Source organism: Sinocyclocheilus rhinocerous, unplaced genomic scaffold (genome assembly GCF_001515625.1).
Source record: "Sinocyclocheilus rhinocerous isolate Xijiao unplaced genomic scaffold, SAMN03320098_v1.1 scaffold377, whole genome shotgun sequence".
NCBI classification, from domain to species: domain Eukaryota; kingdom Metazoa; phylum Chordata; class Actinopteri; order Cypriniformes; family Cyprinidae; genus Sinocyclocheilus; species Sinocyclocheilus rhinocerous.
Genome location: NW_015633195.1, coordinates 1197808 through 1215667, shown reverse-complemented (window position 1 = coordinate 1215667; position 17860 = coordinate 1197808). Strand labels below are relative to the sequence as shown.

Sequence of the window (17860 nt, the reverse complement as noted above, 5' to 3'; positions counted from 1 at the left end):
CTAATTTTCCTTGCAGAAAGCTGAGCAGAGAGCAAGAAGGAGAGAGGGAGTGAGCAGGCTTCACAAGTGCAAGCATAATAATTCCTCTGGCGCAAATTCAAAGTGCCACGCACAGACAGACGATAATCAGCCGAATATACACACAACCTGCTTACCAACACAACACACCACTCATCCTGGCACACTGACAGACACCTCTCCAGATACACATTGCATATATATATAGAGGCTCGATCACAAACAGTGATTGTTGGTTAGTTGATCACAAGATAAAATAGAGAAAGGTAAAAGAAGCGCATTACCGCCCATTTCTTTCAAGCTGGCTCTTCTAGCTCATTCTAGCTTCCGACCTCCCTCATCCTCCATCCCACTTTCTTTGTTTCATTCCTTCTCCTGTCTCCCTCACTCTCTCTCTCTCTCTGCCTGTGTGTTTTGGTATTCATACAGACGTTTGGATTTGAGTGGCAGGCTCTCTCGAGACTGTGCACAAACTGCACATTTCTCTGATCTACATTTTGCACCCCAGGAAAAGACAGCAGCAGCAGGCGAGTCTTTGCTCGCACTATTGCAAACGCAGTCGCGTTTTCTCTCCTGCCCATTAGCCAATTAACTGACCTGCTTCCCATGATGCTAAAGGACATCTCAAGGTCATTCGCATTATGCAGGCTCACCTCACACAATCATCCTCTACAACCTTTACAACCTATAGCTTTATGACAAAACGACTGATACATTTAAAAAAAAACTGCATAATGTGGCGTAATAACGGCTGGTATGGCCTTCAAAAGAGCACACTTGAGGGGAGATTTTATTTGTGCTCGTTTCCCATGGGTAAAAAGGGGATACAATGAGAAGAAATGAGACGAGAAAGGGAACATGGGTATAAATGTCAAAGATAGTTGTTCTCTCCGAATATCAGTGCCCGGAGGTCAAAGGTCACATCAGAGAAGGGTTTTGGAGCGTACAAGGCACGGCATCTCCTGCAACGAACCCTGACTGAGAAAGGCAAATGGGGTGGCCCGCAAAACCCATCTTCCCCACAACAGTAACCATAGATACCGCCGTTGGCATTTCATGAAGGGATTGCTTCGCATGAAATCTTGCCCCTGTAGATCTGCTCGGGTTGTGGATATTGTTATCTTGCTGTCAAGAGGAGTTAGGCTGATTAGAGGTGAGAGCAGACCCTTAGCAGAAGTCGCTGTCTTGTCCGGGAGCAAATATCTTCCCTTACACAAACACACCCTGCTTTTTTTTCCTTCCGAGAAGCCAGGCATTTATTCCATTAGGTCTCCATCAACCTGCAATCAGAAAACCATGGTTAATAAAACAACGTCGGACAAACACTAATAAATATTCCAAGCACGAACCAGAAAACAAAAAAAGAAAAAAAAAAACAGTATTCCCCGTACATTATGCAAAATCATCACAGAACTCTGATTCTGTTGGATTCTATGAGGATAACCTTATATTATATATATGCATAGATGGGCCCCTGTAGGCATTTTCAATTACAGTGTAACCCGGCATTAGATGATTAATCTGCTCTTTTGAATGCATGCCACATTTGCTGCTTTCGTTGATATTCTGCAGAGGTTTTATCTAACCAGCTGCAATAGAACACATAAGGTCGCCCTTTCCCTCATAATGCCATTGTTTATATCCCCACTTCCAAAGAAATAAGGACATCCTGGAGATGTGTTGACACAGTGTTTAGGTCATGGCTCCTTATGCTTGTAAAACAAGATGACAGTAAAGTCTATCACTTCACTATAGTTGCAGAAGAGCACGGAGAAGAAATGCCCTCTTATAAATAACACCCATTCATCTGCATTTTGGAGCATATATACATTCTAGCCCTGACATATATGAAGAGGTTAACAGATTGAATTTCATTCACCTCTTTGTCTCTCATATTGAGATTGGTGCTATTTATTAGCTGCCTGTGCTAGTTAGTAATTCAGTCAATATTCCATCAATTACCCTGGCGTTCTCTTATTAAAGCAGATGCTGTGGGGTTGCCGCTCTGTCTTGCAGCTACTTTCTTTTATGAGCTTGAACGCAGAACTTATTCAATAACTAAACTGATTTCATGCATAGAGATGTTTCTCCACCAGCTGTGAGTTTTGTAGGGTTAAAATAGGGATGTATCAGTGCAGATATTTTGGCCAATACACAATTTATTTGGATGATTTGATGCATAGGACTATTTATAGTTTTGTATGTTGTCTCAAAACAGCATTGCTCACAATACAGCTGGTCTCAAATTTTAAATGCTTGAAAATTAGGCATTAAAACATCATAGTGTACAGTAGAAAAATTATTAAATTTTTAAATAAAAATAAAATAGTATATGCAATGTTCCCTCTAAGCTGCGCGCGGAAATAATATGCACAGGACAAACACAAAAATGAGTTGGAAAAGCCATTTGATTGAATTCTAGTAAATGTAAAATAATTGCAATGCTCTGGCAAACCGTTATAGACTTGGTATCGCTTTAGAACTGGTGAATGTGGTTTACAGGTTTCATAGAAAGAGAATGATGTGCACCAAATGAGTCGCTGTAGAAATCGAATACTTGTATGGTTGCGGACGAAATAGCGAGAAACACGAGAGCTAACGCAAACGTAATAACATGTGAAATAAAATGTCATCATGTTTTAAAGAAGAGTGGCTTGATTAAGTGGTGGAAATAGCGGATGATGGCGCAGAACAATAACAAAACTTAGAGAAATTTACAGTTACACAGGTGTAGTAGTGCGCAAACTCTACTACATGGGTATGTTTTAGATAACTAAAAGAATTCACGTTCACGTTTTTTGAACATATTTATTGAAAATGTTTGTTTTTTTATATTATATTATATTATGATTAAGAATTGAACTGTTCTGCATGAGATTTTTTTAAAAGAATTTTTTTTATAAAATTTCTTGGTAACACAAAACTTTAAAAAAAAAAATTCTCAGGTAACCTAAAATGTGCATCATTTAGTTACATCACGGGTCATATATAAATAGCACATTAAAGTTAAAAGTTACACACTTTTTTGTGTGTGCACTGTACAGCTCTGGTATAAAGAATGTTTTTGCTCAGGTGGCCGAAATGTCCACCCAATTGAAAAGTTTTGCTTAGCAAGAATTTTTTTTTGAGGGAACATTGATTATATGTATATATACAGTTAAAATCGGGATGTACAACATATTGGTTAATACACTGAAAAGAAGGTGTAGAAATGATTTTTAGTCAGAAGTTGCTAGTAAATTTAACAAATAATTAGAATAAGTAATTAAGTAAGAATAAGACGTTGCAAATAACACATTGAATTAAACATGACATTTTTAAGTAGAAAGACTAAATTTTCTTGTAAAATGTACTCCAATAATTTATTTACAACCATCAACAAAAAATAGTAATAATTTTTTACAGTGTATTATAACATTTTAGGTGCTATAGGATATATAATAGCCCATATTGCAAGTTTAACTGTCTGCTCATTTCCTGGATTTTTACATTAAGTAAATTTGCCCTCATCTAGGATTTAATTTTTAAAACACTAATAATTTAATATAACTGTTAAATGTAATCTTTAGTAAATCTCAAAATGACTATTTTTCATACTGTACATTATACTGTTGTGATGCCTCATTCACTTGTAGAATAGAAAATAAGCTTATTTTATAGATTATTTATTTTTCAATTTATTTTGAATATGAATAGTATACAATTTTTATACTGGAGATTTTCAAGCCATAAAATGAAACTAATATGCTTTTTGTATCAGCCAGAATTATAATATCAGTGCATCTGTTTTATATATATATATATATTAATTTCGGCAACAGTCTTCACACTTTCCATTTAAAGGACTGGATTTTTTATTTCTCTGTGGTACTTTCGGACCATAGTTCCTCCCTGGAGAAAGAAGAGAGGCAGAATATCAGGTGTGTTTGTTGGTGCAAATAGAAGTCCAATGCTGGTGAAGAAAAAATGGTTAAATGTTTATGTAGAAGGTAAGGGAAAACAAAACCACAAGGGAATAATAAGAGAGAATGTTGGAGGAATTGTGTGTTGTGTTGGAATGGAAATGGAATAATAAGAGATGATGTTTTGGAAAAGCATGAGTGTGGCGAAAGGGACTTTGAGAAAGGGGCTGCAGGAAGATGAGGAGGCTGAGATTGGATTAACCAGAGCTCATGTGTGTGGTTTGTTAGAGTGAAGAGAGAGAGAGAAAGCTCAGTGTGTTTATGTGTGTTCAGAAGCCCACCTCATCCTCTCAGGAACTTGAGACCACAGTTAGCTGCCTTACGTGCACATCTTCCTTTCCCTTATACTCCCCTCACACAAACACACACTACTACTTTTAGGCTATTTGTAAAGCTTTTAATGTTTCTCTATAATGAGCAAGCATTGCATGACAAGCTTAAACAGAAGAAATAATTAAAAGACAAATATATGGTGCAAGGTCTTTAGCTGGGTTTCACACTCTGCATAACAAAACACATTCATCCTCATTTTACCAGCTCTCCACACTCTATGCAATACTCACCAAGGGCTCCCAAGCGCAGCTTTAAAACTCATCTATATAGCCTCAATGTGATTTGTAGTTGGTAAAGCAGCTTGTTAGCCGGAGAGGTTCAGGAGTGCACAGTATGCATAGTTTCCAGGGCACGGAGGAATGAGCCTGCACTCTCTCTCTCTCTCTGCCTGGCGCAGGTGCAGCACTGTTCTGCCACCTGCCAGCTACCTACAGCCATGTCAACACCCCACCTGGAGCTGACACAGCCTGCATACTGCATGCACAGAGTAAATGAAAACCACATAGACACACTTGCACAACTAGAGAGACAGGACACATATACACATAACCTTGACAGAGGAGATATCTGAGAAAAGACTGCATACGTACAGCGTAAAGTAGGGCTGGGTGGTAAGACAAATATTCTATGTGTCAGTACAAATGTCAATTAGACCTTGGTGTATATATACACTTTTGTTTTAAAATGGTTTACAAAGCATGTTGCAGGTGATTGTTTCCAGTGTGGACGGCCTTGTTAAGCGTACTGGGATCAATTTATTCTTGACCCAGTGTATAAATGTTGTTTACAGTTGTTGATATATATATATATCACAACATAGTTATTCTTACTGGATACTGTATATATATATATATATATATATATATAACATTTAAAACTACAGATTACTGCATAGTTATGAAATATGTATATTTAAATAAATCTGTATTATTTTAAATCTTATGTACATTGGGGGTTGACTATAACATTTTGCGTACTGTTAAAAAATAAATGACTGCATAGTGTGTGTGTGTGTGTGTGTGTGTGTGTGTGTGTGTAAACAAAACAATTTTATTATATATCATGTACTTAATACTTTAATAATAACATTTCATATAATATATGACATTTTATGCATGTAACTGTTTCGTATTTCACTAATTTGTTGAGTGAATTGGTGGGTTTTTGTTAAATGTGAGCCAAAATCATCACAATTAAAAGAACCAAAGACTTAAACTACTTCAGTCTGTGTGCATTGAATTTATTTAATACACGAGTTTCACAATTTGAGTTGAATTACTGAAATAAATGAACTTTTCCACGACATTCTAATTTATTGAGATGCACCTATATATACCATTATATGATTTAAAATTACTCATACCTTGATGTAATACTTTGGCCATACCACCCACTCCTAGTGTTGCTCTGAAATTTCCTCATGCAGACATGGCAAGGTCACTTTTATTGTAATGCAGAAGTCTCCCGATGGTGGGAGGCACTAGTGCAATATCCATAATATGTGTAGGGGTTAGATGGTTAGATAGAGCGAGCGGAAGGGTATGTGAGAGAGAAAGCGCTTGTGGGGGTGGGCAGTGTATCTCTGAGCCTGTCACTGACAATCAACTCGTGGTCCGAGGCTAGTTGACTGACAAGGACAACACGCGCGCACACCCAAAGAACTCCCCTGTCTCACTTTGATCATCACCCTGCACATAAAATGTGTTTCATAACACAGATCTGAGGGATTTTAAAGACACATCCACCAAATATGCACCCGTTAAATCCGTTTTAATATGGGGACTGCAAAGGAGCGATGGTGGATAGAGAGAGTGTGAGAGAAAGAGAGTGGGGTCAGCTGATGAGGTCAACGTTGCGAGATTTGGAGAGAGTGGGTAGGGAGAGACACAGGTGTTTCACCAGACCCGTAGCCCAAAGGAAAAACACAGCCTGTGTCACTGATGCTGCATACACCCTCACATGTTCTCCTTCTTTTTCGCCTCTTATCATCCTTCCAGTTCTTTTCCTTTCATCTCCTCCTTTTCCTTCCATTCTTTTCTTACAAGATTTTTCCATGAAATTTACATGAACACTTCAATTTCTAGAAGAATCTAGAGCCAAAATGTTTTACCTTACTTCAAGTGCTCGCTGTGTCAATCTGTATTCATGTATTTTTCATTATTTAATATCTCTGATTATGGTTTCAAGCAATTAAACCCTCAGACAATCAATCATCTTTCCATCATCCAGGCATTTAAGTGAGACATTTTTTTTTTTTTGAGCTTAAATTATTTCAATTTTGACATTCTAAAAAAAAAAGCTGGATAGTGTTAAAACAGCTTTATTATATCTTGTAGGCTATCCTCCGAAGCTAGGAAAATCACTTATTAACATTTTAAATGTATTTACAATGTGCTGACCTAAAACTGAACTGCTTAGAAATATTTCTCTTTTAAATCCTAATTCCTTATTAACATAAAACTGCTCAAGCATCATAAATTTGTGAATCCCTGCGATCATGGCTTTCAGCATTCGGGTGTTTATGTTTCTGCAGTGGCCTGTATTCAGCCTCCCCTATTACTCCTCAGACCTGTCATTAAATAGTCACCCTGAGTCACCCCAGGAAGCGAATCCCGCCTTTGAACAGCAAAAGGTCAGAGAGTAATTCCTCTGAGATATTCATTGGACTCTTAGACGGTAGCAAGGAACCCATCTCTGAGAAACAGACGCCAAGAAAGAACACAAGGCATGAGCCAAATGAACAGCAGCCTTCATTACTGATCAAATGAGGCTTGCTCTAATGGCGGGGTAATGTGATCAGGGTGTGGTCCTCTGCTATCCGCTAACATCCTGGCTGAACCAGGCCCATACATTAGGATAGGTTAGATGTCTGCCTCCGTTGCGAGTCCCTATCAAGCACTTTACCGATTCAACTACTCTCCTCTCCTCCTCCTGCCTGGCTTTTTGGCCAGCATCACTCACCACAGAGCAAGCCTGTTCTTGATAAATCTTTTGTGAAAACGTGGGAAAAGCCGACGAGGAAGAAGTTGGAGTGAAGCAATCTTGCGTCGGCCCACCGGGAAAATGCCCGGTATGCCCGATTACCAATCCAGCACTGCCCATCACCATCACCCAGGGAAGAAAGGCATAGAAATTATGGGAGAACCGCCTGGAAAGTCTCTATCGATCTGGCATAACATAAAACCAGACTTCATCTAGAGAGGGAAGAAGAAAATGTGTCAAGCAAAAGTTAAATGAAAAATTGCTTTTATACTGAGGCATTTATTATTCGAAGTCCCTCAGAGGAAGAATAAGAGGGCGAGAGAGGTACTCAATGAGAGAAGGGAGGGAGGGCGGAGAAGAAAAACTCTATTTGGTAAAGTAGATGTGGATCAATAGTGACGGAGCGGAGCAGTCTTGGCGCATGCCGTCCCACATTACTGCCCTGATTGATCTGCCGGAGTGGCAGTCTGACCCGAGGGTTCTGGAGGAGCTGTCCCACTGAGGAGGGGAGCCCACGCAAAACACGGGGAGAGAAAAATAAAAATCAATACACAGAGAGAACTTTACTGACCTGACGTTAAGATACAAGAAATGTATGAAGCTGCGTACCTGAATGGGTTCTGACAGCTCACATCCCCTCCAGCAGTTCAGTGCACAGGAGGGTTGGAATCTCGGGCAAGTGCAGCCACCGCTGTGAACATTAAGGAGACTTGTACCCTCCGCCCAGAGACTCTATTAAGTACAAATTTATTTATTTCTCAATCTGAGAATTTTTTAGTAGATTTAGTCTAGGGTTACTTACCAGAGTCATGCTGTTTTGTAAAAGGAGCTAAAAAAAAATGAATGAAGGAAAAGGTTATTCCCCAGCAACATCTACCTGAGAGGTATGAGTAAACAGAAAATATAGTGGAAGAAAAAGATGAAATCCTCCTTTCCTTGGCTTTGAACCCCATGAGTGTGTGTGGCAAAAACAGCAAGATCATACATTCACATACAGTATATATAGCTGCTGAAGGTGACCTCCATTTTGTGGCAAGCACTCTTAGTTTTAACAGCGCCTCTGTGATGTCAATTATCTGCCGCAAGGTTGAGTGATACAGGCTGTATGCGCGTGGAAATGATTGTGCAAGATGCTTCCGAGTCCATTGTGGTTCCTGTTTGGGGTTAAGTACGGGTTGTTTGACCAATAACGTTCTGCCGTGGATGAAGTGGCTGATCTATTGACCATCACATGAGCAGAAAAGAAAAGAGTGGGAGATTATTTTTTTAATTTCAGAGGGTGAGGTGACATCTCTGTTTTATTTTATTTACTGTATTTACTTATTTATTTTTGACTTGGCTACTGTGGTTAAGGTAATTGCGGACGTATGCTAAGCTAATACGAGATTCAGTTTTCTTCCGTTTTTAAAAACCCCATGAAGCCATTCGTCGACTGCAGTTTTCTGTCATGTGTTAACGTATTAGCCTAAACAGAAAACAGGAATGTTTTATAACATGTTATATCATAAACATTATCAGTCCATTTTTCCTGAAGAGAAAGATATTTTTAAATGTGTATATCTGCTAAAATTCATTTAGTCAATGTTTAGGAGAACATTAGCATATAGATGGCCTCAAAGCAAACATAGAGTACATAGACTAAAGTCGTAAAACTCTCATTTGGATTTCATGGGGTATTTAATATTGGTAGATATTTTGTAGAAGAAGAAAATGGCAGATTATCAAGTGATTCTTTCTCATCAGTATATTTTTGAGCATCTACATTTAGTGCGTGTGTGTGAAAGAGAGAGAGTCAAAGAGTTAATCTAAGTAAATATATCAAGAGAAAAGCCTTCAGATAACTTACCTTACGTCCTGCAAACTGTAGCTTCTGTAGCACATCTGACAAATGATTTAAAGAAACAAACGTTAATTTAATTTACATTTGCTGACATTGTTTAATTGCTATGAACAACAGTAGTTTGAGTAGTTTTATTTTCTCAACAAAAGAAACAGAGAAAAAGAAGGAAGAGAGAGAAAATAAGACAGAAAGAGAAAGAGAACAAAAAGCTATTTCTCCATTATTACGTATTCCGTTTTTGATTCCTGTGAGCTTTGAGAAAAGGTCAGTGAAAACAGAAGATGAATTCATTTATAGTCTGTCCTCTCCCTTCTGTCACCCGCGGACATTGATCTGTCCTCTGTAACCAGAGTAACAGCGAGCACTTTTTAAACCTTCCTGTGAATGATGCACCAAATACAATTCTGATGCATCATTTGGCTGTGTCATCCTGCTTCTTATTTTTTGAACGATTCAGCATGTGGATCTAAAGGTCTGGACTGGTTCATGCAGATATGTTGTTTCATTAGAGAACAAATACACATCACCTTTAAGCTGAATGTACACTGATGTTTCATCACCAGAACAATAAATGTGTTTTGTTACACCCTGCGGTCCTCACTAAAACTAAAACCAAGGTGGCACATGAGATTAAAAAACAAAACAAAAAATCCCATGAGGTTCTTTTTTAAATTACAGACCCATGCCCCAGATAACACAACACCAAGAGCTGTCAGCAATCCACCTGCCCACCCCTTCACTCTCTTCTCTCCCTCCTTCGCTGACAGTCCATTTTTCTCTAGATCCCGACACCTGGCCGCTTGCACAAACGTTTTAAAGATCTGCAAAGGACGCCAAGCCCCTTCCCCCAGCCCCCCTCCGTCCCTTCCGATGCATAAGTGTCTCCTCCATCATGTAATGCCAGATGCCTCCCATTACATTCCTCCTCTATTCCATCCATCCAACGGAAAGGCCATGCTCAGAGTCTCCCTCTTTTCCTAAATTGGCTGTTTTCGCTGTTAGCTCCATGGCTCAAGCTGTGATTGTGGCAGCCTCTGTATTGGTCCTCTAAGGTCTTGTTTACGAAGCTGGATTTGTCGGCGAACCCAAGAAATTAAATCTACAGTCGGAGGCTTGCTGTTTTTCACAACTTGAAGTTTCTATATCCTACACAAATTTGTCTACGGCCTGGAGTGTGAAAAAATTCTTCAGTTTCGTCAGTAAATAGGCGATTCTATATATCACCCGTTCTCCGCATGCACCTAGAGCACCCATTTCCATTATAGCATATATAAAACCCAACTAAATTCAAACTATTTTGTCTTTCGAGTCCAAATCAAAGCCACCTGTGTGTTTTAGTGTGCCTGGAGACCGTCAGGAGTGTTTGTTTGGTATGGAGAAAATGGGCATGTTTAAATATTGACCCTGCCCCCCTCCCGTAGGGATCGACAGAGACTCAGTGGCGTCAGGCAGACCTGCCGCAGCTCCAGGGCTGGGCTGAGAAGGGACTGCTGACACAGCCAAAGATGGTAAGGAGACTGCTGCCCACTAACCGCCATTTTTACCCCCATTAATAGCCATATTGTTGCTATGAAGTTGTGCTATGAGAGGGAGGCTGTGCGCAGGGGTAGAGTGAAACAGGCGTAATAATACGTTTTAAATGAAACTTATTATTAGTATTATTACTGTAATTGTTATTAGTGGTGTTACCTGATAACATATTATGGATGGATGTTGTATTGTCAATATGTATAATGTCTGTGAATGCAGTGTCTTATGCTATTAGAAAAAAAAAATGCATATATGCTGAAGGAATCACTTTAGTATGGAAAATTAGTATGGAAAAATATATAATATATGTCAACAAACAATATATATATAATTATATATATTTTGCATTTGGACTGCAAGAAAAAAATTCTCTTTTACTTGAACCTGAAGATCATTACCAGTGTTGTTTTCTCGTAGATTTAGCAATTACAGGGCCACATAAATAAGAGCAGACATCTATAGGAGGGAGCACTAATATCAGAAGGCTCTGGTAATAACTGGAGAGCATTAACAGTAAAAACACACATCAGAATAGAAGCCTGACATTTTATCATCTTAGCTAATAAGGCCATTAAAGTGCCATGTTGAAATGGCAGGTATCAGCGACACACACCGAAATGCATCTATCTGCAGTGCTGTGAACACACAAACACACACCTCTGGCTCTGCGTGACTCAGGGACATTGGACTGGTTGAACCTGTATTTTTATCCCCGTCCTGACATCCTCTAAGGCACTTATGTAAGACAGAGTGGCAGAGCTTCTTCCTTCCTGCATTCACACACACACACACACACATACTCAGCCGGGATCCGGGCCGAGCAGCGTTCAGAAACAGTCGGCATATCTGCCATTGCGTTTGAAAAAATAAAGGAGTGTAATCTGGGGCTACTGTTCAGTTGAATCAAAGGGAAGATGATGTCTGTCCCCTCGGCTGACACCAAGGCCTTTGTGATGGCTTAGCATGTCTGCCTGTCTGCTCGCCTTGCCTGTCTGTCTGTCTCCCTGCCTACTACAGCTACAGCACAAACAGATACAGCCAGCTAGGCTCTGCCTTAGCTAGCATCCAAACAACAAACGGTTATTGTACTATCCCAGTTAAAGGTGCTGTATACACATTTTTTTAATGACACCCATTAAATGCCCCTACCACTTGACCGATATCACTGAAATAGGTATTCTGAGAAATCACATCTGTTTCTGTGACAGCCCTAGGCTCTGCAAAACCTGGAGAAAGCTATCTGTTAGCATTCTCATTAATATCAATAGCAGTTGTTCAGCTAGCATGTGACCCCCACGCTAAATGGCCCATGCTAACTTGTCAAACCTTGCTGTAAATGGGAAAAAAAAGGAGAGTCTTGGAAGCAGACTGCCCTTTTTTTTAGCTAATGCTTTCTGCCCTTTTACGAGTTTGTTGACAGGCCTAAAAGCTATTCTACTTCACACATTAAGTGTAGTAAAGCTGATCGTTCAAGTTGTAGATGCTGATTGGTCAGTTGGTCAATAAAGAATACAACCTGAGATAAAATGCACAATTTAACAGGGGTTCACATTTCAGGGACTGTATATTCTACAGAAAGAATGACACATGAATTTAGTTTGAAAAATGTTTTTAAAAAATTAATTTATATAAAAAATATGTATTATAAATGTATAGTAGCCTATTTTAATATATATAATATTTTAATAGTTCTTTAACAGAACAACTTTTTGAACAAATCACTTGAGTGAATGATACAATGACTCAGTTGCCTCAGTGAATCACTCATTAAGACAATCAATTCTTATTGCCATCTACTGGCACAATGATGTAACCGAAAGAAAGAGTCATTTAAAAAATCCTCACATACAGCAAAAAGTCCCAGTGTTGTATATCAGCACTCTTGAAACTCCCTCCTGATTAATTATTGACAGATTTCTAGGCAACACAAAGCAAAGAGTTTCCTTGTTTTGTTTAGTTGGTTGGTTATTTTTAATGGCCAATTTTACATTCAAATCTAATCTTTAACTATTCAGGAATAGTAGTTAAGCAAAGGAGGGAAAAATATTGTTGGAGTTGGAGGGACCAACTGACCAATCTGCTAGGGCGAATGTCCAGCAATAGTGAGTGTGTAAAGGAACAATTACCCTTCTCAGTATGACAACGAGGGGAGTTCAGCTACAGAAAAATAATAAGACAGCATATAAGAGCTAGTGTCACAATGGAAGGACAGGTCTTTAATTGGCCATCGAGACACAACAGGTCCCTGGAATCAGAATGAAAGGTGTCCACTTTCATCTGTTCCTTTTCTGGAATATTCAAAGCTCTCATCCCATGAGGTTTGAGCATTTCTTTTTTTCCCCCCTGAAAGAACAGTGCACAGCAGGAGCTGCAAACATACTTAATAAGTCTCCCCTCACTCATGCACACATGAAAACACCAAGAAATAACCACACACACACACACACATCTATCAAGACCTGCTGTGGCTATGGCTATTTTGTCCCTTTGTGTCGCTCCATCCCTTTTTGCCGCAGAGAAGTACGGAACAGGATCCATTTACATGCATATCCTGAGAGCTTTGCAGATGAGCCTCCTATGGGCTGCCAGCAGCTTTTTTTCTATTTGTCACATCGAAAAAATGTTAACATATACAAAGACTAAAAATGGAGGCACAGCGGTTGATCCAGAAAAGGGGGAATGCAACTGCATCTGCCCTTTTTGTAACCATTTTAGAGAATCAGAGTGAAACATATATAAATACACACACACATATAACATATATACAGTATACTGTACATGGATACATACACACCAATGAATCATTCAGTAAGACCCAAACATGCATTAAGAAAGTAAATAGGGTCAGTTTTGATTTCACATTGACTTTAAAGATTATTTAGGGGGGCAGAGAAATGCTGCAGCTATTTTTATGGCTTCGTATCATACGCAGTTGAATAGCTTTGTTTTTAGCATCCTCTTTACTGTGCCTGTGTGTTTCTCAAAAATACTCCCAAGTGCAAACACTACCGTGGTGTAAGATGGGGAAAAATTGTTAACCTTTCTAAATATGCCCACTTTGATAAAAGAGAGTTGAACTTCAGAGTGCAGATACAGAGTATTTTTTCTTAAAGAGTTAAAATAAGTGCAGCTGAATTTCAGCTTAGATCTCTATTATTTTCCACTCTTGAATCTATCAGCAGGAAACATTAGCGCTTTTCCTTCACCCTCTTAGTGCAGATCTTGATCTGAATTACGCCACATCCAGTCAGAGAGGAAGAGAAAATGAATATTAAACATGGTTGACTTACAGAATCAGCTTAGAACGAGCTATAATCAGGTCATGCTTGCTGTTTTAATTCTTATTTATTTTTAGAGTTTTCTATCTTATTTTTGGTCTGAGACTTTTGTCTGACAATGAAAGACCTCATTGAATTTTCCTAAAACACTGATACACACAGTACTGTTATTACACCAGACTTAATGTGACAAGATTTGTGCAACTTGCAATTTTTCTGTATACACTGAATGCAAAAAAAAAAAAAAACTGAAAACACAAATCACCCATAGCCATTATGACTTTCAGTCTTTCCTCCTCCATGTTTAATATGCATTAAGAAGCAAGATTTTGTTCCAGTAATATTTCGGCATGGGTGGGGCTACCAAACATAAAAAAATTTAAAAATTGTGTTGCTTTGTCAGTCACGTCTGGTTAGGAGAAGGTCAGGCTAGTGTTATAAAAGGTGTAAAGCTAAAGCGAAATTAGTTTTTAACATGCACCACTGACTGACACGAATAGCTGTTGTTTTTTCCCCTGAGAAGATCTCATGGAGTGTTGCTTCATGCAACCATGAAGATATGCCCACTAATCTGCTCTCTCTCACACACGCTCACTCACACTCGTATCTTCAACCTTCTTGACAGTCAGAATATGACACGATTCTAGATGTCACCCAGCCCCCTCAAAAAGAGTCGGGTGACAAAATTAAACACACTTGAGCTCACACACAAACATCCTTTATGCAAATGGGTGAATACATTTAGCTTCGGTGTGGAACAATCTTGAAATAAAAAGTTTGAGGCTGAAAAGCAGCACAGATTGGGGCCTCCTCTGTTCCTACTTCCCCAGGGCCAGCAAGCTTCTCTTCAAACACCTGCTCTTAAAAGCGCACGGCTAAACCAGTGGCAAATGCTGTTCACCATGACAGTCGCTCCATGCTGAAGGGCTCACATTGTTACCCTGTCAAGTTGAGCCAACCATCAAAATGCACAGCCAAGCTAAAAAATATCAGTGATAGAGTGAGGGGGAGGGAGGGTGGAAGAAAGCTACTGAAAGTCTAGAGATGCATAAACAGTTTTTCAGTAAGTGTGTCATGCATTGTATTATTTAGAGTCAGTCTGTGAGGTTTCACAGCTAATAGCTGCAGTTGCAGTTACATACACTAGATTATTCCAACCCCTTTATTTGCAATGTCAGTAACTTCCACACATTTCCTTTAAGTTATCAAGTACTTGATATATAGGAAATCAGATATGTCAGTGCTAAAATATGCTGTTTACTGAACTGCTTACTTTTCAAATGCCACATCCTTTAACCCTTCTTCTGTCTGCAGATAATCAGCAACATGGAGCCTCAGGTGACAAACGGGCCGAACTCTGCCATGGCCAACGGTCCCTCCAGCAACAGCCGCAGCTGCCCCTCGCCAATGCAGACCGGCGGCTCCAGTGACGACAGCAAGACAAACCTCATTGTCAACTACCTGCCCCAGAACATGACCCAGGAAGAGTTCCGCAGCCTCTTCGGCAGCATTGGCGAGATTGAGTCCTGCAAGCTGGTTCGAGACAAAATCACAGGTACTAATAAGGACAGAAAAAAAAACAGAAAAGAAAACTGCATTTGATTTGCATAATGAATTGTGCGTGTAATGGAAACAGAAGAGACACAATGTCTTGGGCATTATAGGTTAAAAAAGGAAAACTTTGGGAGGAAGAGTCATTAACTTTTAACTCAGCTGTCAATTAATTAAAAATGTTAATGAAATGAATTACAAGAATTAATCGCCATTGAGAAAAAACTGAATAGACTATATATATATATATATATATATATATACACACACACACACACACACACACACACACACACAAAATAATTAATGCATTATATATTCATTAATGATTTGTGTGTATATTAAATACTGTATGTTAAAAAAAATTACATAATACCAACTAAATTATAATAATTGAATGAAAATAATGTTAAAAATAAAATTAATTAGTCATTTTAGAATATTCAGCATTTTGAAGGTGTGTCCAAAACCAACAAAAAAAAACATCTTCACAAAAAATGGCAACTTTTTACTCCACTGTTGAATATTTAAAAGGACAAATCAAATTAAAAATGAAGTCTTAAACTAAAATAATTGCTTCTTTAGGTCTGTTTGATGCAGTTATATCAGGTCAGACCGCAGTTTCAGGGCAATTTGGGAGTTGGAAACACTGGGTGAGAAGGGCTATTGTTTTGTTTACAGTGCCCAGAGAGAAAGGAGGAGAGAGAAAGAGGACATAGAGGTGTTTAAGCAGCACTCCCCTGCTAATCAGAGTTCTAATCCCACCGTAGTGACTATGTGGGTGGTAAGCAGATGGATGAGGAGGCTGCTCAGAAATAATGCCAGATAATGGCCTCCATTTTATATCCTACTTAGTGACACTTCACTCTGGATAATCTCATTAAAACAGGGCCAAGCCTAAAGCCACTGGTTTTTAGACAAAAGGGGAGAGAGAGAAATAGAGAGAGAGAGAGAGAGACTCTTGGCTCCTGACCACAGGTTTTTTAGGATTTCATTGCCAGGCAGTCAGATGGTCGGGCAAGAGAATCGTCATTAAAATCATCGTCATGAGAGTTGACACATGCTCCTTTTTCAGTCTTTACATGTGAGAAATTCACTAAAGTCTTGGGATATCCTTGCATACACAAAATGGAACTTGTTTTATTAAATTGCCGGTTATGAAAACATAACGTTAACCAGGATCACTCACTGTCTTACCGCTCTGTCCTTGTTCTGGCTTGGGAGCACATAATGCATCATAAATACGACTCTTCCCTGTACTGCACTCTTTGCTCTGGGATCCCAGGGGTGCAATTTCCCAGTTCAGAATTTTAAGCTAACAGATCGCTTCTTGATCATTGTAAAAGCAGAGCGAGCTAGGCTGTGAGTTCTGTCTGCTGCCTTCATTAGCTGCTGTCTGGGGTTCAAAATAGATTGCGGGGCATCAGAGATTGTATCTGAACCTCGATGTCATAATATTTGACCAGAGCAACCTTCCTGAGCTCTCCGCTCGGCTTTAATCTATAGGGTATGGACGTCAACGAGAAGTCACTTCTCAGCTTTTCAAAGAATTTTGACATACAAGCCAGCCTTTTACATGGCAGTTGAAAAGCTAGAGAGAGACAGCTCCTTCGACAAGGTGAGAAGTTTTGGGCCTTTGCATGTAATAGACAGGCTTCTTCTTTTCCCTTTTTTTCCTTCCCCCGCTCCTGTCAACTTTGATGAGACGCAATGCAGTGATGTACCGTTTGCCACGGCTACTGTTCTCTAGCCCTGTCAAGCCTGTGTGACTGCCGCTTGCCAAAGTGCCACCCCAGATTGTTTATCCATCCTTCTCTTTCCTCTCCTTGCACTTTCACATACACACATGCTCTCTCATCACCTTCTTTCTGACCTTTAGCTGTACATGCAATACACTGGAGACCTGAGGTTCAATATTTTATTTAATATAGTTATACACATATGGATGTTTCGTCAACTATGGGCACTCTATGGCCCTGTGGCCTTTAAGAATGTACAACTCACTGTACAAACTAGTCTGCTAACAATGTTGAACTACATGCATCAATGTGTCATTTCCACCACATCTCAAACAATCATTCATTCTACGATGGAAATTACATTTTAAACCTTTTGAAATTAAATTGACCAGCATTGAAATCTGGGTCTGAGCAAGGGTCTAACAACAAAATCTGTACATAAAAGGGCATTTGAAAAACAGCAAAAATAAATAATGAAGGCATGTGATGCTTTCCCAAAAAGTTTTAATTTGATCTTCATATAACATAAAGAAAACACTAAAAATATCCTCAAGTTTTAATAAAAATAATTGGTAACACTTTAAAATAAGGTTCCATTAGTTAATATATTAACTAACATGAACAAAC

General features: G+C 39.1%; 1 protein-coding gene across 1 annotated transcript in view; it reads left to right on the top strand.

Annotated features, from left to right (window-relative positions):
- The window catches only part of LOC107743874 (ELAV-like protein 4), a 68060-nt gene that overhangs the window by 16557 nt on the left and 33643 nt on the right, over nt 1–17860 (top strand). Inside the window, exons 2-3 of the mRNA XM_016557328.1 lie at nt 10557–10643; nt 15258–15498. Coding sequence (XP_016412814.1) covers nt 10557–10643; nt 15258–15498 — 328 coding nt within the window. The remainder of the gene's footprint in view (nt 1–10556; nt 10644–15257; nt 15499–17860) is intronic.